Raw genomic sequence first — 25,544 nt, 5'->3', positions numbered from 1 at the left:
TCTCTTTTCTTCCATGCTTATCTAGAAATCTCCCTAGTGACCTGACAGATTTCCATTTTGATTATTTTTTTTTTCCCTCCACACTTGCAGTAGGCATAGATTTAAACCGTCCTAGGTGTTTGTCTGGATTACTGCAGTTTTGCAGACTGATCCAAATTAAACAGTGTAAGGACGATGTTCTGAGAGATGCATGCTTAGCCTTAGCAACTCTGATCGAGTTTCTGAGATAAGGCGGGTGACAGTGAACATGAGGTACAGAAAGCTGTGTTGATAATTGTGGAAGAGCTACATCTTCCTTCTTTCCTTTGTTCTGGAAGTCCTGAGCTCATTGTGAAGAGGAGGAGGAGGATTCTGCTGGTGTTACCTGCCTGGTGTTATCAGGCAGTTATGGTGGGCCAGAGTTAAATGACTTTGGGTAATTCTAGTTTTTATGTTGCTTTCCTTTGAGCCCAGGCATGTTCCAAGTGTCAGCTTTCAAACAGAACTTCTGGGTTCCTGCATTTCTGTCTGTAGCAGTGAGTTTCAGTGAGGTTCGGTCAGGTTCAAACCTGGTCTTCAGCCAACTGTAGCAATTTTGCTACATTTCTCAGTCTTTTTTTATTCTTGAACGTGCCTGCTTTGATCATTGACCTCTGCCCAAGTATTCAGGTATCACGATGATGGACACTAGCGTGCCCAGGGTGGTATTAGCCACTCCAAGGACTGATGCTCATCTCTTTTATACCCTTCTGCAAAGCCCATGCCGAATCTTTCTCCATGCTATGTGCAGATGCACAGCCCTCTCTTTCTGGGATTGATTCTTTCACGTTACTTTATTTCTCTTCCTACTGGTTTTCTAGGAGGGAGGTTGCAGCAACAAGAATGTTAAAGCAGCTGTGCTGCAGTTGGGTGAAAATTAAAATTCAACTCATATTTTGGAAAATCAGGTTCTTGTGAAATTTTCCCAAGTGCAATGAAAACCAGAGAGAAGGGTTTTTTATTTCTCTATACAAGACTTGTCACTGAAAAAAAATCCTCTGTTTTTGAGGGTAACAGCAGGAATGCTTACATTAGGCAAGGTGCCAGAAACCAACAGTGTTTTTCCCACCATGCTGTCTATACTTGCTCAGAGCAGGATTGTACAGTGCTGTGTTTCAAAGAGGAATAGCTTCTCAGAGCCCGGTCTGTTTTGGTACCCTTGTGCTACCGCAGATATGGAACAGCCGGTGATAATAGGAACGTTTTTCAGCTTGAAAACAAGTAGAAAAAATGAAAAGCTTTCCTGTAAGTACTCTTCACAGAAACATATTTGCCAATGTTTTATTTTTCTTACTCCTGTTAGGATCTGTTTTTTAAGACTTCATGGCTATGGCAGCTTCAACCTGCCCGCTTTCAATCCATGTCAGAGCTGCAGAAAGCCCATTTCAAGAGCTATAGAAAGCTCAAGGCATGGTATCATCAAGTCTGGATGATCAATACTTTGCAAGTGTTTCCATGATTAGAGCTCTGGCCAATGGGGCCAACTTTTCAATCTGTTGTAGGTGCCGTCTGACTGTGTCAGACGGGTGTCAGACGGGTCAGATGGGTGAACACGTTCCTTGAGTCAGGCAGATCCAGATCAGCTGCAGGCGGGGTGCTCTTAATTTATGTTCTTTCCCAGCAGTGTAGGCAAAATAAGTATAGCTTGGTGTTCCCCTTTGTGCGGACGTAGCCTGAGAAAGAGGAATTGATGGTGGAGTAATAAATGTGATTAACGGCTTGGTAAACTTTCCAAACTGTATTTTCTCTGCAAATCCATGTTCCACATTCTTCTTTATCGTTGGTTTCTAAAGAACATGTGAAGGACAAGGAGAGTCCTTTTATGTTTCTTTTTAGAGCTGTTTTCTTAACACAAAGATGGCTTGTTCTCTGCCCCTTGTAGAAGTGATTGTTTTTCCCTGTGCTTCTCTGATCCCTGCAGTCTAGCCCTATCCCCGAGGTGTACACTTCCTGGCTGGTAGCTTAGGATGAACCCAAGTTTACTGATAAATTGTGGGTGTTGTTTTCCTATGGTGAATTAATATATGTATTTGAAAAGCTTGTGTTCTTCTCTACCATGTTTTACAACGCTGAATTCATTCTTGTTGTCTGAATCTCAGGGAGCATAGAAAATGAGATAGTTGCATTTGAAATGAAAATATGTTTATTTGTTTTCTGTGGCTGCAAAAATAGGGCTTAGTTGGACCTTTGTACTTTCAGCAATAAGCAAAAAACTTCACTGCTTTCATCTAGTTTGTCAGTTCAGTGGGGACTTGAGTCCAGGAAGGTAAGACAATGTGCAAAAAGCCAAGGGAGACAGCACTTTATTCACAGGACGACTTGTCCTTTTTCAGGCATTCCAAAACCAGAATGGCAAAGCAAAATAGGGAAATGCAGGTCTTAGTGTTTGTATCTGGAAACTGTATAACAGCTGAAAAATTGACATTTTGTGTAAATTGAAAGCAATATAGCAGTTAACTGACTGTGTAGTATATGATGCATGAAAAAAAAAAAAAACCTCTGCATTTTACCTGCAGCTTCTCACCCTAAGCTTTCCTTAGTCTAATCCTTCAAGTTTCCCCATGATTTACCTGCTGGTGTTATTTGTGGAACTGATTTAAATATGCTTGGCTCTGTAAACAGGTCAGTGCATAGTCTTCTCCAGACAATTTTAACGTACTTCCCTTGGGTGCAGAGTTCTATTCAGTGTGCTGTGGTTACACTGAGCTAAATGGAAATATCTCTATCCGTGTATACAAAAGTGTTAGTTGGGAGTTCTGGAAATTTAGTGGAGACACCTCTGAGACCTGCTGCATGGAACAGATGAAAACAATGAGCTGCAGTGTTTGTGGGAGAGTAGATTCTTCATTTGACAGCTGAACTTGGCATTGTTAATGCTAATATTTATTTATAATCCGTTGAATTAAGAACCATGACAAAGGAATATATATTTTACTTTGTGCTCTTTATTTTTTTTCCTGGCTTTTTATGGTCTGGAAGAAACCTTCTAACGTTGTCAGAGGACAGCATGTTCAGAAACCTTTCCAGCACAAAAAGTCACAGCATCGTCACTCCCTGTTCTCTGGAAGGAAGATGTGAGACGTAGTATCTTGACCTGCAGCTGCGATGAGGGCAAAGCTACTCACCTATTAAAGAGTTTGTAACCTTTGGAACAAATCTGTTAGATGGATTGCATTGCTTCAAGTAATGCTGCCACCAAAACTTCAAGTAAAAGCTCTTTCCAGTCTGTTAAAGGGTAATTAAGTATACTGCTGAGGTTGTACAAGTAAATAGATGTTGCCTTGTAGGAACTCCACAAAAGTTACTCCTGGTAATCTTGTCATCCTAGTTATTTTACCTGGTTCCTGTAAATTATATATCAATGATTACAACGCAGTGTGCAATAGGAGTAGATACGGAGGTGTTCATGGAAGTGTTATTTCAGTAAGAAGGAATGTTTTTGATACTTGTCTGGAGACACTGAGATGGGTAAACATGAAAATGAACTAAAACTTTACTGCTGTATGGCGTTAAGGGGGAGTTCTCACCTTTACTCTCCAAATATTCCAGTGGCCTACATGTGGACATATGAATGTTAATTAAAGCTAGGTCAATTCAGAAGCTGTTAGTAAGGTAGCTGTCGGTCCATGCCGGCTGCACAGCCCGCCCGGCACCTCACCTGAGTGCTCAGCCTGTGTTGGGTCAAGACTGCGGACAAGTCAGCAGAGGAGATCAGTTGTTCCTTAATTGTTTTCATGCCTGGTTTTTTTGCAGTTACACTGCACTTAGTGATATCTTAACAAGATTTTATCCTCGCAAAAAAAAAATAAAAGTGCAGACCCGTGTCATGCACGGCAGTAGTAGCTTTCAGTCCTATATTTATATGCATCTCGTGATGCACGGTTGGTGAGAGCAATTTGTTTCTATTTCTGGTCTCTTAAGTGCCTGAAGTTTATGAAGTAAATGTTCCATAGTTTTCAGAAAGAATGCTGTTCTGCAGTATTTGAAGTGAGATTGATACAAAAGGGGCATTTTGACTGCAGTGTTGGTTTTATTTAGTATTAAAAAATGAAGCAAAAACCAGCACAATATCTAACTGCATTTTCTTTCTCTGTCTACATGGGAACTTAATCAACAGGATGTAATCATATGTGTTGTCTGTAATGCCAAAAGCTTGTTTTGATTTAAGCGTACGGTGGCTGTCTCAGAGGTTACCACCTATTCAGTGTCAAAACATCCTTTAGTTGTTATTCCACTGTTCATCAGTAACTTCATTCACTGCCTCGTAGGAGATACAGCACTGGACAATTGCTGTACACCTGAGAAACAGGAGGGCAGAAATTAATAAAATCTAGACCGAATCTTCAGAGACTTACTTTCAACCAAGGCATAAAGGTCACTTGTTGGGAAACCTTCAGCCTTAGTCGTCACAGCCTATCTGACATGAAAGGTTTGCTGCTGAAAGACATTTATGTTGATGCTGAGGAGTGAAAGACAAGGGAGGTGAAGCTCATCTATTGTTTTAACCTACTTCATTGCAGGCTAAACAAGTTGAAAGATTCCTTCTTCTTTTTAAAACTGCTGCTAGCTCAGGGTCGGAAGAGGCTGCATGTTCCGCCTACCTGCTTGAAAGGAGAAGTGGCGCAGTGGTGGTCAGCAGAAAAGAGGATTCTGGAAAGGATGAGGCCCAGAATGAACTGGTGGAGGTTGCACGCACTAGTGTATCTGGATATCCGGAGACAGATAAAGCTTTTTTTTTTCCCTACATTTCAATGAAAAATGGCCCCACTCTCAGTGCAGTAGGTGTGCTACGTTGTGATGACAGAGGTATCCTTATACTGTGTATCCTCAGTGTAAGTGCTGCACTGTGTTATGTCTTGGTTTCTCTGGAAAAGAAGTTTTAAGTAGCTTTATAAGTGAAAGAAACCAAGTGACACCTTAGTGTTTTAGGCTTCAGGTAATGAGCGTGTCTCTTAGAGCTATGCTGTCAGCCTGAGACGGAGATCTTGATTAGGAAAAAGGTTCCTGATGTTCACAAGATGGTGTTTTACAATATGCCAAGAAGTACTTGTAAGATATTAATACTGTTCCAGTAGTTAGTCCCATTTTGTTACTTAAGTGTTTATTCTAAAAGCTATTTGCCTATTTTTCCAGAGAGTAAGACTATGTAATTTCATTATTAATCTATATACCTAAGTTAAAATTCCTAAAAAATATAAACCAAGATGATTATGCATTCATTGTATTAAATATAACTTATCTCCAGATCACCACAATACATGAAGTCTTGAGCCAAGGTGTTTCAATTTAACTGAACAGGCTATTTCGGTATGGAAGAAAGATTTAGTTTATGAAAAATTTGTTGTCCTCAGCTTTCTGTGCATTTGGGTTCATCAGCTTGTTTGGAAGTCCTAAGCAATTTCATTCAGAGGACCTTAAGCAGCTAAAACAGAACTACTATCTGTACTAGATCAGACAAATATGATAAAGAAAAATACCTGAAGGTCTATTAAAATGAAGATTACAGCCTCCCCCAGGATATCCCCAAACTGCATGCTGCTAAGGAAGGTATATCAGGGTGCATATTACTGTATATGTGCTGTTCTTTTCTATAGGTATCCCCTACTAGCTGCTGATTAAAGCATGGCAGACTAGATGGACCTCATGCTGTGATCTGTGGTGGCCCTTAGTGTGCTCTGATTCTCCACAGAATTCTTTGTTAAATTGAAGTTTGCCTTAGAAGGCACAGGGTATATTACAGGCATGCTTTTTTGTTTATAGCATGTAACATGAAATTAATGACAATGGCTTGATTGCAGAGGTTGGCCATGTATATCTCAAACCTGGAATTCAAGGGGGGATGTAGTCAGTGGGTCTGATCTAGCCCTAGGTGTATGAAACATGCTTTTGGCATTATGCTACAAAGAACTAGGAATCAAGGAGCACACACACAACAGAATCTAAAATTCAGAAGTTAGTCATCTGTTAAATAATAAATAGAACTAAATAAAACTAATAGAACTAAAACGCAGGTGATTTAGTCAGTTACGGATAAGCACTGAGGAATATACAGTGCTACTCAGCACGCTGGTAGGGCTAAGACCTGGTCTGAGCATTGAGTGCCCTCAAGTACGCCTTGTGTACTCAGCCTCCTTGCATTAGGCCCGAGGAACCGCCTAGTCCATGAAGCGTTTCTCACTTCTGTGCAGTAACGGATGTTAGTCTCCACACACGGTGGTTTTCAGGGGTAGGTTGGGGTGAGCTGGGCATATTCAACCTGCCCTGGACCCCGCCTCGCAGTGGCAGCTCTGTGTGCTCACAATCGTTGTGCACCCCCGGTTCTTGTGCTGTCATGGAGCATGTCGTTGCCGTGCGTTGGTGCAGCACGACGTGCTGGGCCGTGTGGAGCCTGGCATCGCATCTTGCCCTCAGGAGGAGTCTCCAAATGGTGTGTGTTGGAAAGGTACAAACCAGCACTGGAGGGTGGGTTCCTGAAAGTGAGGTGCCAGGCGGGAGCTGTGGTGTGGGATTTGCTTTGCTGTAGACACAGATTGTCATGCAGTCACAGCAGCCTTAACCATTTGGAAAAAAGCAGAACTGGAGCAATTCCAGTTTTTATGCTATGTGGTGTCAGTGTCACACATTTATTTGCAAGACAACCCTTAACGGTAATGTAGACCTCCTTTTATTTCCAGCTCCTGACCGGTCAGTCATTTCAAACCCATGTTGTTTTTTCAAGTTTTAATCAAATGTTTGCCTTAAATTAGCTGTCAAACTCTGTGAGCAAATACTTTCTTTCCGTCTGTAGTCTATAGTGCAGATACACATGCTGTGCATGAGATGTTAGCAGTTAACTTGCTGCATGTTTGTTTTATACTCTGTGCTTTAATCTACTGTTTTCAGTCCCTCCACCTTTCTCTTTATAGAGATAGGCTACTTCTGAGGGATGTTATGCATTGCATGTAGTGTGCAACTCCAGTGAAAGGAGTAGGTAAAAAGAAAACTTCAACAGACCTCATCATTGACATTTTCCACCACTTCCCCCCACCCCCCAAAAAAAAAAAATTAATAAAGGTTTCTTTTGTGAGTATGAGATGGAGGAAATTGGCCGTTTGTCTGTGAGGTAATAGGCTTTGGTGTAATATGAAAATCTATCAAATGATTAAATTCAATGACATTAAATCACAATTCATGAAAGGAGAATACTGCACAGTTTAATTCTATTTAATTTTTGAGGGGAAAAAAAAAGCAAAAAAAAAAAGTTTGAGTTTCTCTTAAGCTGATTTCTCTGTGCTCTTTCTTAAAAGTGCCTTTCTAGTTGCCACACAGTGATGTGATCATTATCTGTCACCTCGTCGCCTTGCTGCCTCAACACGCAGTAAAATACAAAAAAAAAAAAAAAAAAAAGACCAGAGGAGCTTGTGAAGTATGACTTCCTATCCCAAGACTCATTGCCTGCGATTCGTACCGCTTGACAGTAATGATCTTATTACAGTACTCTGGACCTTGAAGAGATTTCATGAGGAGAGTGAAAGGACGTGCCTCCATGTAATCAAGTGGCGCTGAATATTCCACGCGTTTTTGATCACACACTGATTGGGCACAGTTTTAGCCCATCTTCTAGTCAATTATGCATGGCCCCTTGTGCTCCTGTGATAGTCAGAAACATTGATAGCTGTTGTCTGGGCTTTGGCAGCCAGCCAGTGGTTTGAAGTGCCTTACGCACAGTCATTCCAGGATAAGTGCTTTTTAGTTGGAATTGATTACCTTTCTTTAGGTTTTGCTTAATAGCAAAACTGTATTGGAGAGGGCTTCAGGTGAAAAATGGACATATTAGCCATTTAGAGTATCTGAACTCCTAGTCAATTTTTAGCTTTCCCCTGTTTCCATCTAATTTATATTTAATGATGTAACGTTTGATAATGTTTAAGATATTTCATTTCAGTTGCTGCTGAGCACACATGTTGAGCACATGTTAAATTATAGTGTATCAATTTTCAGGTTTTCTAAATTAATCCAGTTTAACCTTCAGACTGCAAGAACGTGTCTCTTTTGGTGCCTGTTCTAGCGAGCATTGGGTTTGTCTGCAAATGGCACAAAGATGACATTACTAAGCAGAGCGAGTGCTGTTTCGAATCCCATAATGAGGATAAATCTGCATGCTTTAAAAGAAGCAAGGGAAGGGGTCGGTAGCTGGGTGCTTGGTTTACATTTTCTTGTCTTAGAGGCTGATTAGGCTTCTGTTAATTTCTTGCCTATAAAAATGTCACATCTTTCTTAATTCAGATTCCTCCTAAAATGAGAAGACAATCCTGAAAGACGTGCATATCTAACACAAAGCACCGTACAACAAAATATTTAGTCCTAAGTGATGCTTACTGTTCCACTACCGCTAATCTGTTCTCATATTTGAATATCGTACAACATGTAATGTTGTATTCAGGGAATAAGGGAAGAAGGATGCTTTTTGCCAGGACTCTTCGCCCAGTAGCAACCTCATGTCTGCGCACACGTGTGGCTTGGAGAGAGCAAGGACTTTAAAGTAGGCTGAAGCACGACATAGTATCAGCCATGTGTCCGACGAAGAGCTCGCGTTTCTCTGGGTTGGTATTTGCTAGTCATGCTGTGGCTGTCAGTGAAAAGAGCCAGTCAAAGCACTCCGGTGGCACCCCAAATTTCTTTTTCTGTATGTCAGCATAATTCTGCCCTACCTGTCTACTGCTCACTGAAATAATGGAGCAGTCCTGCAAAAGGCATTGCAGGCTTTCAGCCTTTTCTGTCGGTGTTTCTGCCTCTAAACACCTCCCTCAAGGGACTGCTTCATTCTGAGGTCCAACAGAATTTACAGCATGGCTTCAGCAGGTGAGATTGGAGCAAAAGCTCAGTGCTCCTTAAACTTGCAAGTGACGTTCCTTATTGCCCCTCGCCCTCTTTTATTGCTTCCCTTTTAATTGAATTATAGTTCAGTGTTTGTTTTTTTTCTGTTAGTGGTAAAACTAATCCTTATGCTGGCCAATCCTACCCCTTAAAAAGCAGCTTTAAAATATTTTGGTTTCCTCTGTTCTTTAATATCAGTTTTGACTTCCCATTTAAGGGTCAAACCAGGATTAATAGTAAAAATAAAATAGTCAGTCTTGGTGGCTTTTTGCTCTTTTAAAGCTATTCAGTTTTCTCCCACTGATTTAGGGTTCAGCTGTTGTCTGAAACTCCATATTCTAGTTTGGGGGGGATTTGTGTGGTATTCTGTAGTAATGTTTTACTACTACTAGGCAACCCACAAGAGCCATGAGAATCAGTTTTTTTTCCCTTCTCCTTTGGAAAAGAAATCTGCCCTCTAAATCCGTGTGTTTGGTGACTTCTGTGTGCTTGACCCCTGGCCAGCAACCAGCAAAGAGATATTAGCGTGCACAAACCTTGCCTTGCTTGGAGGAGAAGGACCTTAAATGATGAACATTTTAGTGGAAGAAGCTCCAAATCTTTGTCCCTAATGACTTTATTTAATTGGTAAGACTCAGTTTGTGCCTGCTACCAACTTTATCTATGCAAGTAAGTACTTTCTCTAGAGGATAGTTTTCTAAGGACTGGGAGAAGACCATGATGGAATGTGTTCCTTTGCAGCATAAGGTATCTTGCAAGCATCTCATAATCTGTTTAACACCATGGTGTATGCAGTGACATCAGCAGTTTGGTGAGGCTGATTCCCATTGAATGGGGTGCTGAAATGTGTGAAAAATCTGTTTTAAAGGAAAAAAAGAGTAAAATGGAAGGCAACCATGTGTTGATCCTCTCTGGCAGGCTTGAGTTTCCAGGGTACATCCCAGGGGAGGCTATGTTTGACGCTTGCTGGCATAAAGTTTGTCAGCCTCTACCGCCACGTACACATCATCTTCATTGGTATTTTCTAACTGATACGGCATTGACTTGACTTTGACTTCCCTTTTGCCTCCTTCCCCAGTGCTTTGAATCTGTCTTTTTAATCTGGGGAGGAAGTGCTGCAGTTCGTGGTGATGGATTACAAAGCCAAGCTGGAGTATTTCTGACTCTGCTTCATTTGACAAGGAATTGGCAGCTTGCTCTGAGCTCCCTTTTTATTTCTTCTTCCCAAAGCTCCTCCTCTTGGGGCTTCGGTGGTTGTGTGTGCAGTATGCAATTGTCATGCAAGGTGGTATTTCAAGGGGGAAGAACGGATGTTTTAGTTTCTAAATTATTATTTAAAAATTGTTAGTGACAGTAACTGGTTTGTGGTTATCCTAAATTGTCCCAAATGTTGATGCTTTTCAGCCAAGGTAATACTTTGTAGTGATAAACAAAACACCAAAGTGAACATGCCAAAAGACAACCTGAATGCTTTAAGCAACATATTTGTACATAAAAGTACAGTTCATGATTTACTTAACCTTAAAACTGGAAGCTATCCTATTACTTTGGGCTTAATATCATCATTGTCAGACACATAATTACTTTGTGGTTGGATGGCTGCCAGTCAGTAGGCTGTGAATGGGGAGTTATAAATAACTTTTTTTGAAAAACCAATTCAGATTTTATGGTGAGACATGCTGTTTATCACATGAATGTTGCAGTCTGAGCTTAGAAAGGTGGATTTAGTGAAGGAAATCATACAGTACTTATACAGTGACCGATACATGTCTTTCTGCTCATTAATGATTGTAAAAAACATTTTTGCAGTCTCTGTAGATGTCTCACAGCCAGTACTGTTAATTAAGTGACTTTTTTTTTTCTCGGCAGTCTTTATTTGGATCTTGTTTGGTTAAAGGATACGCTGAGTTTCAAATTCTAAAAGGAAAAAAAAAAATGAGTAGGAAATCATCAAACGTATTTTCCATTCCTGGTAACTCATTACCTTAGTCTCACAGTGCACTCTTGCCATGCGTCTTCCTCAGTTGCAGAGGAATGTGGGAGGTTGTTTCTAACATGACTTTACACAACTGGAAGAATCAGCTATCACCTGTAAGAAAATTTTATACGCTGATTTTCTTATTTCAACTTCAGCTGCAAGTTCCTGACTTTAGCATGTGAAGAGGAGGTGTTCTAGGTGTGGGGCTGACGTTCCAGCATCACGCGTGCGATGTAACCCAGCCACATGAGCTTCCTTCTCCATCCAAGGTCGAAGGAGTTGTGCAGTCAAAACTCAGTGTATAGGCACCTGTAAAACCATATATGAAATAGTTGGGTAATCATGGGATTTTGAGGAGAATATACTTTTTAGAAAAGGCATTGTCGAAATTCAAATCTGTTTCAATACAATCTATGTCTGTAGGTGGAGTCTCAGATGAGAGATTCCACTGAAATACTGTAAATAACAATTGTGTACATATTTGTCCATAGAGTATAAAGCTACAGATGCTAGCAAATTCAACGGTGAAGCAAATTCCTGCTTTCTGGTTTATTTGTTTTGAGCTAACCTGATTTCCTACTGTTTATGACAAAACACATACATTAACTCTCCAGTGCTGAATTTTTGGTATAAGATAAAATCATCTAAATTGATCCTTGCCAAGTATGAAACTTGTAAGTTTCACTCAGAAGTAAAATATGTCAGTGAGATTTAAACTAAGCTCTCATCTGCTCATGGTAGGTAGTCCATAATCAAGCTATTTAAAATGTTACCAAGGATTCCTGAGGAATTATTTACAGAAAATCCACACTTGCTAGGCAGCGTACCCAAGTTCCATGGAGTACGTGAGGCCTCAATACTTAATTAAATCGGAACAAACCTTGTTGTAATAACATGGATTAATATGTGCTTAATTTAGTTAATAGTAAGTTTAAAAGTAGATTAATGCTTGCCAGGTTACATAAAAAATCTGTTGTGAGGATCCATAGTGATTATTAGCAGAATGTGAAAATAGATGCATTTTTAATGATTTGTCTACTATTTATGGTTTCTCACAAGCTGTCTGTATACCATAAGATATCCGTTTGCCCACAAAACTCTAATTAATAATTAGGTCACCACTGCTTATAGATAATATTTTGATTCCCTGATGCTGAATGAGAAGGTAGAATGCGGTAGCAGACTTTGTGCCCTATGGAGGAATGGGATATACTTGAATTCTGGAGAGTTATTTCATTGCAGAAGTGAAAGCTTGGGCTTCAACCTGTGTGATGCTCTTAAAGAAAAAAAAAAACATCCAACATTGGACTAGTAGAGCAGGTAAAGTCACTGTATTGTTTACTCAGTCAAGGCCTGTTATAGGTGATGGTGTTTTTACTCCAAGATCAGTGAGGTTTGGGACCTGCGCTGTTTTGTGGATACGTGGTTGTGAGCTATGGCTGACATTCCTGAGGGGAGGTCGTCTTCAGATCTGCTGCTGCAAACTGTACCAAAGATTTCCAGTGCAATGTTCTAGTTTATTGCTAGCTAAAGAGTACAAAATACGTTCCGAGCCATCACTTACTGTACTGTGGTATGGAAAAACAGATATAGAGGAGACTGGAAGTAGGGTTTTGCTTTTTTCTTTACCATATCAATAACCGCCTTTAGTAATAAAAATTTCAATATAGTTGACAGGTTTTTTTCTTTTCTATATTTTATGAATGCTATTAAAAAGCCATTCCCCAGTAAACAGCTGATGACACTCAGAAAATATTTGCAAATAATCTATTAATAATGAACTCTTTATTCTCTTTCTGATGTACTTTTAATTCTTTGCTGGGAGATTTTTTTCCAGAGGCACTTGCAGTATTAGACTGCTGCTTCCCTGCCTGCAAGATACCAGCACGGCTTCTTCACCAGCTGGTTGGTATCACAGCTGGCTGCGTGATGCTTTCAGCCCATAAAGGCAGGGGCAGGTGGACTCCAATGGAAATGTTCACTTCATACAGGTGATCCCCATCATGAAGCCTGATAGCAAAGAAGTATAGAAAATAGGATGTAAAGGCAACTTCGCTTCTAATAAGATGATTTTCAGAGTTTTTCAGCTGTCAGTACAGCTCCCCAAGCAGAAGAAGGAGTGTGACCTTGTCACGCTACGCATCCTCTACGTGCTGTCTCAAGTGAATACAGCTCTTGTGTAAACCCTACTTTGTGGTTAATCGAAGTATTTCACCATCTGCAATTCCTTATACTAATGAAGAGGAAGAAGTTTCTTTTTTGCCAGAAATATTTCTTCTAGGCTTTTTCTTCCTCCACAACCTTTAACTGGCGTAGATGTTCTGCTTACATACCATCAGGTCCCATAATTTGTCATAATGCTACTCAGTGGCTCGTCTAAAAAATTTAAAGGGATGTTGTCAAGGTTGTTAGGCCCCAAGTTTAACCTGCAATACTTTTGGAAAAAAAAAAAAGAAGAAGAAGAAAAGATTGACATAAACTGTCCCCCAGAGCCTGAGCATTTTCACTGCGTCCAAAAAGAAAGCGGCAGCTGGGATAAAATCCGAAATGACTTTTTGAGCAACACAGGAACCAAAAGGTTGGTCTCTTTGAGGCTTTGCTTGTGAAAGTTGTTCTGTGCTTTGGTCCTGCTTGTAGGAAGACATTGAATATACAAGAAACTTACTTTACAGTGAGTGAAGAGGACAAGATTTGTTCCAGTCCTCCTTCTGGAGTGAAGGAGGTCGCAGAGACTCTGTGAGGTACAGAGGAGTTTCGTCTTTTCAAGGGCAGCTGCCCTGTTGAGCTTCTGGGAGTTGTTGCTTCCTAGCTCGTATGGTCCTTGCCATGTACACCATTTTTTAGAGCACCATAGTTCTGTCCTAACACATCAACCAGTGCAGGACATTGAAACCTGAGTTCTTGATTGACAAATCCAAAATGAACATTTGCTACCTGTGTGGGGGGAGGAGATCAAGATTATTATCTCCAAATAAAAGGTACTGTCAAATGCTGTAGAGCCTCCTTAATGGCAATCCAAGTAAGAATCCCAACTGCTTTTGCAAGAGGACAGAAGGAATGGACTAGGTTGAAATAAGCACTGTGCAAAGGATGAGAGATTTTCAAGGAAAAATTTCAATCCCTGTTTGTATCTTAGCTGTATGTCTCTGGGGGTAGGTTTCCTTATTTCCCTTCCTGGTTCTGGGTGAGCAAGCAGTCCGTAACTTGTACATACGTGCACATATGCACAATAAAAGGAAGAATCTGCTAGTCCATCAACCTTTATTATATTTGATTGCACAGTATTCTGACAGTAATCTTGTACTATTATGTGTCATGTTTTTTCTGTGCTATCAATTACTATGACTACCTGCATGTTAACTCCATGCAGAAGGTGGAGAGCCTCTGCTTTCTTTTAAAGGACTGATTGATGGTTTAGAAGAATACAATGGGGTTGTGTTAATACCTTATGATGCCTGGGAGGTGCAGAGTACAAAACAATGTTGTTAGTCCCACTCCACCTGGTCAATAAGGCATGTGCCTAAAGTTGAGATTGTATAATACAAGCCAAGTCTAATTATTCTGCCCTGAACAAACACAGCGCAGTTCTCTATTCATGTGTGTGTATATATATATTATATATATGCACAAATTTTAGGCTTTTAAATGGCTTATTCTGTATAACCACGATCAATAGTAAGATAATTTATGTGGGAGGAAAAGTTATTTTAAAAAGGAAAAGTTATTATAAAAGTAATCATGTGAATAATCTGAAAATGTTTAGGAAATGCTTCTTTTTTTAAATGCAAAAACCATATGGTTTCTCCACTCAAAAGAACGCTTGTATCTTAAATAATATGATATATATACTTATATATATACTTACTATATATTTATTTATACATATACTATATATATGACCATCTGCAGTGCTTATTTATTTATTTATGTATTTATTTGTATTACATCTGCACAAACGCATTAGTTGTGCTCAGGAGTATTGCAGAGTTGGCTTAGAAGCTTTCTAATCAATTGTCATTTAATTTTTAAGGGATCTTGTAGCAGTGGGAATGGTTTAGAAAAACAGAATAAAATGAATATTATGCTTATAGCTGAGAAGAAGAAAGGGATGCTGAAGAATCTATGTATTATTTAACCTCATACCAATCCTGAGCAAAATCATGGGAAGGCCAATAAGTGATATAATCGGAAAATAATTTCCAGTGAGGGATTAAGTAACAAACAGAGTTATCTAAATCTCTTACGTGAGATTGTGAAGTGATAACAAGCTGAGCAGTTTTTAGTGCTGTGTTATCACAAATATCTTGGAAGAACAAATACTCTGAGTTAGCCCTGCATGACAGTATGTACATAAAAAGCAACTTTGAAAAAGTTGTATAAACACTAGAAAACTAATCAATATAACTTAAATTGAAAGTGTTGAAATGGTTAACCATTCACAAGAAGGACTTGTAGAGGTATGCATCTCCCAGACACAAGGAAGAGTTGACCTGGGCTTTGTTTTCAGCCAAATGCTGCTTGGTGTTAGGGGTGATTTTGCTCCTCTTCCAGTTATGTTAGTCATTTCCATACTCCATCCTCTTTTCTCTTGTCAGCGAGCCTGCAGCCTGTAATGTTTTATCTCTCTGGGGATCTTTTAGGCCTTTTGGAGAAAATTCTTGCTGCTTCTCCTGCTTTGTCAGGTGCCCTTCTCCTCTTGGCTGTGTTCTCTGAACAATCTCACGTGGGCTCCTACAAACTGAGCCTTTGTCATTCTGTAGCTGACTCGGAGGCGTTCATCTGCATGCGGCTTTGTATTCTCCATCCAGACAGGACACTGGGCACACATGTCCTCATAAAGCTAACCTTAAGGTCCTCATTGACCTTCCATGTCACTGTGACTGGGGAAAAGTGCCATTTTTAGGTCTTGCAGTACGTGCTCTGGGCTTCATCTCCATGTGTCAGTTGTGTTGTGAGCGTGGTGCCTTACCTCCGGTGTTGTCGCCTGTCTTGGTCGTTCAGCTAAGGCAAGTTCACACTTTCACAACCCCGTATCTCAATTGCTGCAGCCCTGATGAATGTAGTACGTACCCACCCAGACACTGCTACAAGGACTGCTCCCTTGGCCTGTCACCATTCCTGTGGCATCCTTCCCAGCAGCTTCCTCTGCTATGTCGCAACAGAAGATGAGCCGCTGCTTTTTGCTCTGAAGACCCTTCGCAGCATCCACCCTGATTCACTTTCATCATGTTGGTGTCTGCCTCATGTGAACCTCAGCATCTGTTTGTTAAAATTTTATTCTCTTTCATGGGTTGAGTGCAGATGATCCAAATAGGTTACTGTAGGGTTGCTGCAGCCTACAAATATGTGCGAAATTGCAATGTGCTGTACTACATCAAGGCCTGCGTAAGCAAGTACAAGAGAACTGAGTGAAAACTCCACTTGTCTTTGTAAGCTGTAATCTAAATAGGCACTTAAGGTATTGTGTAACCTTTAAATATGATGGGACTGCTTGACCTTCGGCATTCATACAAAAGCTGTTTTTTATTGTGGTTTAGGTGGATTGTAATGTGCTGGTTATTTTACATTTAACTTTTTTAACAGCAAAATGAGAGGAGGAAGTAAGTTATCTTAACTAGTGCTACTGTATGTGAAACTGCTCTTAAATCAAGTGGGATTGTGTTGGAGTTAATCATTTAAAAGGTGTGAGCTGTAGCAAAGTACACGCTACTCCAACTGTGTTGCATGAATATAAAAATCTTTGTCAATATTTTCAGTTTGCAATATTTCAGTTCTCCATCTGCATCTCTTCTTTTTCTTCCCGTAAGTTGTTTTTCCTTATTGAAGTGGATATCGTTTGTTTGTTTGTTTGTTTGTTTTTTAATGAAAAGTTGAAACTTTTGGTTGCAAAGTTGCAAAATAATGCAAAAGAAGGCAAACTCCAGGAGGCTCAGCACTCGGAGGGGTTTGCTGCTCTTGAAAGACTGGCCTGATGAAATACATTTGACTTCTGCAGGAAGTAGGATGTTACCGACACAACCAATGAGATAACGCTACTGTTGATGGACTGCTGATAAATACAATGCTTCATTTGTTTCTCAAGAAGGGGGGGAAACCCTGTCTCATACTGACTCAAAAGAAGTCACCTCCCTCTCCCATCTGAGGGGAAAATGGGATTCGTGGTACACGGCAGGCGATGTGGTATTCCACCACAACATAACAAACAGTCTTGACAGCTCTGTATGATGCTGCAATTCGGATTTTGCCATCAAGGAAATCTATAAACTATACTGAGCTTTCTGAAATCATTAATGCCTTAGTTGTATTGATGATTTCATTTCTGTGTTACAGGAGCATGGCCTATCTGCTTAGCTGCAAGCTGTGGCTTAGCGTTTTTATGATGTTCTTTCTTGCCATGCGCTCCCTCCCCCACCAAAAAAAAATCCATTGCGTAAATTGATTTGGGGATCAGCCTTGATAAAATACCAGCATTCAGCCCCTCGCGACAGCGTGGCTGTATTGTTAGCTGTTCTTGATTATTTGGATGCTCCGGCAGAAGCTGCCACATCAGAGTTGGAGGTGTGCAGAGATTAACTGGTGTCTGTCCAACCATTTGTCATACAAATAACAGTGCCAGTAGAGTGAAATACTATAAATCACTTTTTTCCAGGATTGAAATCTTTTATCAGTTGTGTCAGTTTCATTATTCAATAAGCGATTAGTAACAGCCATTGTCATTTACCCATTTAGTAGTTAACAACTCAGATCTCCAGCTAGTAAGGGAGCGTGTGACACAAGCATCTGATGTAAATGCGGGATTTAATATTTATCTTTTCAGGCAAAATGCAGTTGTTACTCAGTGCTTTGCTGAGGGATGAAAGGCAGTGGGACTTAGACATGAGTCTCTTAATTTGAGCCTCCTGGTTTTGCTTTATCACACAGTCATGTGTTTGTGTATGCCCTGACAAAATGTGCTGTATTTAAAATATACAAATACACAATTGCATCCTTGTTTTTCTAACTTTTTAACTCCAGCTTACAGCATCTCCCCAGGGAATTTCTGCAACTGCATTTTTTGGAAAAAAAAAAAAGTCAAATTACAGAAATTCTAACTTTCACATAAGAGCATCTGCATAGGGTCAGAATTTAACCTTGATCTTGCTGGATTTGTTCAAAACGGTATCTGGACAATTGTTGGGTAATACCACATCAAGGGTGTCTTCAAATTTTTTTTTTTTTTGCATTTTTTCATTGGTTAAGTTCAAACAAACAACTATCAGTAAATCTGAGGGGCCCCAATCTAATACAAGTATAGATAGCTTCCTGCACTTGAAACCCTTGAAATCCAGATGCAACGTATGGAGAAGACACAACATGATGAATCTTCCATAGGGAAAAAAAATTTCTATTCCCATAGTAAGTTTAAAACGGACAGGTCTGAATAGTTTCCTTCTCCCTAGGAAGAGTCCTGGGTTAAGACTACCTGCCCACAGAGACCTTCATGCTCTGTTGCAGGTCATTGTGGCAACCACTGGTTGAACAATGGCTTCTGCAAGTTAGCCGGTCCACAAACAGAAGGTTCTTGGTCCCATTGCCCAGTTTGAGACAGGAGTTGTGGTTGTGGTACCAGACGTGAAATGCTACCTGGATTATCCCAATGAACTCTCTGTGCCCCAGGTTGTCCTCGCGGTGTAAGACCCAGAGCTGTGGGTCTGTTTTCTAAGAGGTCAGGTGAAGGGGGGCAAACTGGAAGCCGTCTTCCAACTGTGTCGGTGCAGAAGCTCAGTCAAAAGGGGAGGTGGTGACCTTCCTGTTTTAGCACGAGCTATTTAGCACGAGCAGGTTTATAGAGAAATAGTCATTACAGATGGCTTGGTAGTTTGTAGGAAAAACCTTGACACAATAAATCTCTCCAACTTGAATATATCTGGTGAGGAATCCCTATACTAACATGGAAAGTTGCACCAAAAACAAAGTAACGTGCTTAACAATTGAACACCTAATACCGAGAAATTGTCTAATGCTTATTTTTACAAAGGATGAAAATTAAAGAGTGCGTGTCCATATAGCTCCAGCGGAAAGCATTGCTGCATCTGGTCACATATGGATGTCATTCCCCAAGAACAAACATGAGTTCAGTGCGTGCCTGCTCCTCCTCTGCCCTTCAGATGTGCTCACCGTGCTGGAGGGCAAACTGCTGCCAGCCTGGATGATGGGGTGGATTTCACAAAAGACTGAAACTCTTCGAATAAGCCCATTTCTAAGTTGCTTCATGGATAGACTTTTCCAAGGTGTTCCTTTGCACTACTTGGACTTGCTGGTGGTGTTGAGCAAGTTATAGATCCTCTTGCCTCTGTTTTACATCAGCTATATACATAGGCTATATCTAATGATCCTTGGGAACTGATAAGGCCAACAATTGCTTTTTCGGAAGAGTAGGCTGTCTGTGACATCTTAATGCAGCCATGACTTTTACTCAGGTTTTTATTTGCATAGTGTGAGTTTATTTATTTTTTTATATTTTTATATTATATATTTTTATATTTTTAAATATAAAATATTTAATATATATAAAATATATATATAAAATATATAAAATATATATAAAATATAAAATATAAAATATTTTTATATTTTTATATTATTTTTGCATAGTGTGAGTTTATTATTTATTTCATAATAGTGCAGATAATATGGATTAAATGTGATGAAAAAATGTGCCAACGGTAGGAATGGAAATTGTGATTTCTATTCAATTTTCTAATTGCTTTACATTTCAGAATATGTAAAAGGTGAAACTCACAAAATTACTCTAATGCCTAATCTATCTTTATCTTAAAAGACTTCTATAGACAACTTAGATGCCTCCTTTGATAGCAACGAGTGTGGTGGGAAGTCTCCCTTATCGTCTTATGAAATGCTGAGCAAAATAAATTTTTCTTTGGAAAAATCTAACCTCTTATCGTCTGTATCTAACAAAAAAAGTCAAGAAAATGAGAACTGTGACAATTATGTAAATATTGATGTTACTTACTGCCTGCATCCTGCCTTAGCTTTGTTACGTTTCTTACAAGGTGCCTTGACAGAAGTTGCTGTGAAGCACATTGATCAGTGCACAGAGACCTTCCTATCCAACTTGGTACATAAATATATATATATATATATATATATCTTATCTTCGAACACGTTATGATTTTTCTACCACGTGAGAAAACAAACGTGCTCTTTTGGGCTTTAATTCAGCCACTCACAGTAGTTCCGCCTAATTTAGGGCATTTTGGTTTTAGCTTGCAATATTTCCACTGTGACACCTTATACACATTGGAAAAGAAATTTTGTGGGAAAGTAATGGCCAAATACTTTGGAAATTCAGGATTCCTGCGCTGGGAACCATTTTTAAAGTAAGCACTGAAAATATAACTCCACTGAGCAGAAACAGCTCTTTCTGTTGTTTTGTAACAATTACTGCTGACAGTAATTGCTTGCACTATCAACAAAACGTGGCTGCTTTTTGTTCGGAGAGGGAGAAGGGTACAGAGCAGTGCATCTCTGGTTAATGGATTTAAATGCTGCTTGTTTATCAGCCTATAACGGGCAAGATTGTCGTCTCCCTATCCATAGATGAAACTGATGGTCCGAAACAAGAATAAATCCATCATGCCATAAAACTAGTGGTTCTCTGTGGGGCAGGCAAGGAAGCGTTTTCTCTTTCCACTGAGCAATGCTTTGTCTAAACAGCAGAAAGGAGGTAGGCTGATTGCGAATAACACGTGGCCCCCATATGTCCCACACTTGCTCCTCTAATCTTTTCTTTTGTGTCCCAGATGCTTCCCTCGCACGGCGTTTCCTCTTCAGCCCTCTGCTTTTTGCTGGTCTTCTTAGAAATGCATTGCGTTGGTTTTAACGGCGATGCACTGTACGTTGTATAGTGGGAGCGTTGCCAGCAAGGACCAAACCCAAGAGGGTTTCATGTGCAATTTGTGCGCTTTTACAGGGTTTGTCACAGGTGTTACTCAGCCAGGTGCAGCAGTGTGATCAGGTCACAGTCAGCTTTCCCTCGTGCCCCTGCTGAGCCTGGAGGTGCATCGGGCTGCAGGGTAGGGCTGAGAAGGGCGAGTTCCTCGGTGGTGTCTGGTTCAGAGAGCAGCGTCCCAGGTGGTGCTGCCCTCACTTGAGCTCCCCCTGTACTAATTACAAGAACGGGGCTGATCTAGAAATCAAGATGTTGTCTAGCTAATTGGATAGGTATTCAAATATCTTTGAAATTCCAGAGGGGCCAGTGTCTTGTATCAAATCTAATGGGGGGGGGGGGGTGAGAAAGCACCGCAAAATAAGTGTAATAGTAGTAGTTCATATTTAGCATTTAATGTTAAAATATAGTAACCCAAACAGCTTTTTCATAAGTACTTTTACTAAACCAAAAAATAAACCAACATGCACTGTACACTTGCTTAGCTTCTAGATGGTTGTGATAAATACTTGGCTCTAGACTATTTTTTTCATATTTCCAATTGTACAAGACATGACATAAACAATGAAACAGTGTCAGAAGGCCCACTTGCATACTCTTCCACCTATTTAGAGTAGATTAATATGGACAATAAATATTAAAATAGAAAAAAATATAATTTTTATTAGGCACATTTTGGGTTTTTACATTTGAATTACTAGAATGGAGTCAGCTGGGGTTTACAGAAAACTGTCTTGTATCATTAAAAATGAAAAAAAATCATTGATTTTTATAAATAGCATTTTGTCAGGGTAATATTTTTGCATGCTGTTAGGCTTTTTTTTTTCCTCTGCAGTTTTTTTCTTAGTACAGATGTGTGCAAAAAAAAAAAAAAAAAGGAGGCAGTTTGACAAACTGATTATCTAATTCTGTAATAACTCAGCTAGCCTTGTGAAGTCAACCCAATTGGAGAAACTAACCTTAGAAATTGGTCGATCAAATGCTACAAGCAAAGTACTTGTTTTCCAGTATTGAAGCTGGTGGTCTAGTGATCACAGCCAAGCAATTATGGCCCTGTTAGATAGCATGAGTAGTAGTCATTAAATAATTATACCTTTGATTAGCTGCTTTAACTGTTCGTTGCCTTTGAAATATGATAGTATAATTTAAAGCTTTTATTAAAAGATAATTTTTCTAGGTGGTTGAAAAGGATTTTGTGTGTGTGTATAAAAGACCCATAATTTTCTGCTCAGATAATGAAAAACTGAGAAAAATGTTTCCAATTAACATTTACGTTTGTCGATTTGAATCTAGTATATTTATAGTGTATTTGAAATGCACTGAATAGTTTAGTTAGTCCTGTACCTGCTGCAAAAGTTTCTGTGGAGAAATGTGATGGGGAAAAAAAAGGAATTAAAAACATTTTTTAGAAATGTTTAATTAAACTAACTCCTAACTTTCTTCCCTGTCACGAGTAGAAGTATGAATGTGTTTTCATTTTTTGTCTTCATTCGAAATGTTCCAAGCTGAATCTAAGCCAAATGTAATTAAGTATTAATGTGAATGGAAGTATTACTTTTAGAGTGTTTTGTGGGCTTAAAACAGAGCACTGGAAAGGATTTTAGTTGGGGAGGAGAGATTTTTTTGTATCAGGCATAAGGTTTTTACTTGTGTTTGGGTTGGGTAACTTTACATAACTTGGCATTTTTAGTAATTTGCTTTGCTCAGAAAAACAAGCCGCTGGGTATCCTGGTGTTCAAAAAGAACCCATTTGATATATTAAGGGCAATTACTGTCAGGCTTTGGCTTCTATTTTTATTGAATAACCATCAGTGGTTATATTTTTTGTATTTCGGCTCCATTTTTTTGGTATGTTGGGATGCATGCCCTGTTAACATCAGCATACAGAACGAATGTAAGGTTTGGAAACCTTAGAGTTGCACTGAAGTGTTTAAAGATATTTTACTTTGGAAATCTGATTTAATAGATCTGCTGTATGCAAATATGACCATTTGTTAGGAATTACACAAAAGTAGTGTATATATTTCTGAGATCCTTGCACTTGGCGTTTTATTCTAAAATTTAGTGTTGGTCAGATCTAGAAACATTATGTATAGATATAATTTGACTTTCTAAATAACATCATATATTATATATGCCCTTTTTGTAACCCTTTTTGAGGAATTTTCATCATTGCTGCTTCCATATAGGGTAAAAGAGACTGTCTCAGGCCCCTTCGCAGCTGAAGGAACAAGTTTAAGTGGTGTAAGAATCTCCTAGGCTGCATCTCAATGAAATAATTTCAACCCTCTTATGAAGGAGTATGATTTTGTTAAGCAAATCGCTGTTCTGCTGACCAACAAAAAAGGAAAATCCCCAATCTGCAGTTTCACAGCTCCTGATGAAACCACTCGTGATGAAGAGTGAGCTGAAAAAGAGGGTGAGGGCGACTGAAACGTAGAAACCTTTCCCCAGTGTGGTGGCAACTTCACATAGATTGTCCTGGAGTTTATCCTTAAACACTCCTCTTGCATTCAAGGTTGCCTCTTACCCAGATCTTACATATCCCTATTTTTCTAGATAGATGTTACACAGGTATTGTATGTTTTAAAAAAAATCACCTGGTATATGCTATGGCAGAAGGTTTTTCCTCATGTATCTTCTCAGTCTTTATTGTTACACAATAAAAACAAACAAACGTCCTTACGTGAATGAACAGTGTTATTATTTTGAGCTTACGATGATGAGATATTCTGAGAAATGAGTGGCATGCTGACTCCATCCCCAGCCCCCTTCCTCCAGTGTAGGTGAAAAGATCCTATTATTTCTGATAATTGATGCTGAGGGCTGTGGCGTGCCTCATTTAATCAGCACTGTTCAGCACACTCCAGGGATGTAATTCATGCACACTTTAACATCCAACATGGCTGACAAAGCTTGGACACACAACCTAACGGCTACATCATTTTTTAATCAGCTATCTGAGGACTATTTATCTAATCAACAAAGAACTCTGTCACACGGAGACAAGAGGTGACATTAGCAAGTCTGTAGTTTCTCAGTACAGCAGTGGAGGAGGATTTTTAGGGTGAGACTCTAGATATTGAGACTCCCCTAAGAAAGAACGCGTATTTCTGCTTATCATGTGTAAATAGTTTGGTTTAAGAAACTTGAAGAGGGTTAATGTGATGTTTAGGTGACCAGCACCTTAACCATCCTTAGAGAACTTCACGGGTATTATTAAACAGAGGTACCATCAGATGTGCACGTGGCTTATACAGTAGATGCGTTTTAGAAATAATGGTATGTGATCATAGTGGTGGTAAACATATTTAGTACAATACCTAACTAATCAAAATTAGACAGGAAAAGTAGATTCATTAACACAGAATAAATAGCATCCCTATTAAAGAAAGCAAACACAGAAGAAACTCTGTCTGCAAGGGGTTGGTCACAGATGTAAAGTTATTGCCTGAACAAATACGAAGATATGCGGTAATTGGGAGTCATTAAGCTTAATTGATTCCCAGTTACTCCGTATCTTAACAAAAGGCTATTCCAAAGCCTAATTTTCTTCTTCATCTGCTGACATGCCTATTCTCACTTTATGACATAAACATTTAAAACATGACCAAGCTCATTTTACATACAGCATGTATGTTCAATAAGTATAATTCATCTCACAAGGTGAAATACTCAAAATTAACAGCAAATGGAGGATTGCCTATGCCTCCAGATACAGCTGGATGTCCTCCCAGAGCTTCAGCTGAAATGACAAACTGTTGCCACCATTTTATCATCAGGGCTTGCTGCAGTGGGCAGAGACCTAATGTGTAATCATCTCTCACTAGTTCTAACTATCTTCTATTTGGATTAATTTTTTAGAGCTCTATTACAATGGTGTTTGGGTGGTCAAAGACTTGTTCAGCCATTAAATAACATGTACAGCTTCCATTTCAGAGAATGTGCATTGCAGTCTGTGCCGTCTAAACTGCAAATTTAAAGATAAGGACATGGAAAACTGAAATAACAGAGTGGAATTGCATCTGGTAACGCACAGTGAGTCCCTTCAATACCTAAGGAGTCGTGACAAGGGCTTCATGACTCCTATGCTGTGTGTGCTCTGCAGGCACACGTAGCCTCTCTCTGTTTGCCAGGCTGTAGCATTTCTACACATTAAGTCGCATGTGCCCTAAGTCATGCTTGATTTAAACAGTTAAGGCTTTCCATAGGAAACCCAGATTTTTATTGTTTTTTAAGGTCCAGGTTGTAGATCTGGGAGCTTTATGGTTCTGCAGCTGGTGAAACAGAAGGACGAATTGGTGGGAGTAATTCATTTAAAAAATAAACAGGAAAAGCTTGTTTAGAACAAAAAACAAAAGTGTGAGTCTTGCTTGTGTAAACTCTAGAAGAGGTCAAAGCCTGTGTTCTGAAAAGATGAGTTTATCGAATCAAGATCAACTCCTGAACGCATGCCCCACTAGCAGTTTTTAGGTAGCTAGATGCGTAGGATGTTGTTTGGTGAGATACAAAACCCCTTTGCCTGCAGTTTGTCTCTAATTAATCACTTGTTCCCAATGTTCTTAGAAGTTGCCCTTTCTAAGGGCTTCTCTGGTGCCCTTATGACATGAGCTGGGTGCTTCTCAACACCCTTTTGTGGCAGGGAGTTTGTCTTGCATTATTGGCAGGTGCAGCAGAGCTGGGGGAAAAATGGGTCTATGGGCTTTGGAAGTGCAGTCTGTCCCATTTCAAGGCTCTTCTGGC

General features: G+C 39.6%; 1 protein-coding gene across 15 annotated transcripts in view; it reads left to right on the top strand.

The window, feature by feature from the left end:
- Window positions 1-25,544, top strand: part of AGAP1 (ArfGAP with GTPase domain, ankyrin repeat and PH domain 1) — a 373,475-nt gene that overhangs the window by 279,307 nt on the left and 68,624 nt on the right. Inside the window, exon 17 of one of the 15 annotated variants that reach the window (XM_080600157.1) lies at window positions 2,998-7,404. The exons of the other annotated variants lie outside the window; for them this stretch is intronic. Coding sequence (XP_080456283.1) covers window positions 2,998-3,008 — 11 coding nt within the window. The 3' untranslated portion in view covers window positions 3,009-7,404. Of the gene's footprint in view, window positions 1-2,997; window positions 7,405-25,544 lie in introns of those variants that run through there. 15 annotated transcript variants of the gene reach the window in all.

The sequence above is a fragment of the Anser brachyrhynchus genome, assembly GCF_964034855.1.
Source record: "Anser brachyrhynchus genome assembly, chromosome: 7".
Taxonomy (NCBI): domain Eukaryota; kingdom Metazoa; phylum Chordata; class Aves; order Anseriformes; family Anatidae; genus Anser; species Anser brachyrhynchus.
The sequence above is the reverse complement of the archived record's forward strand: the minus strand, read 5'-3'. Positions and strand labels throughout refer to the sequence as shown.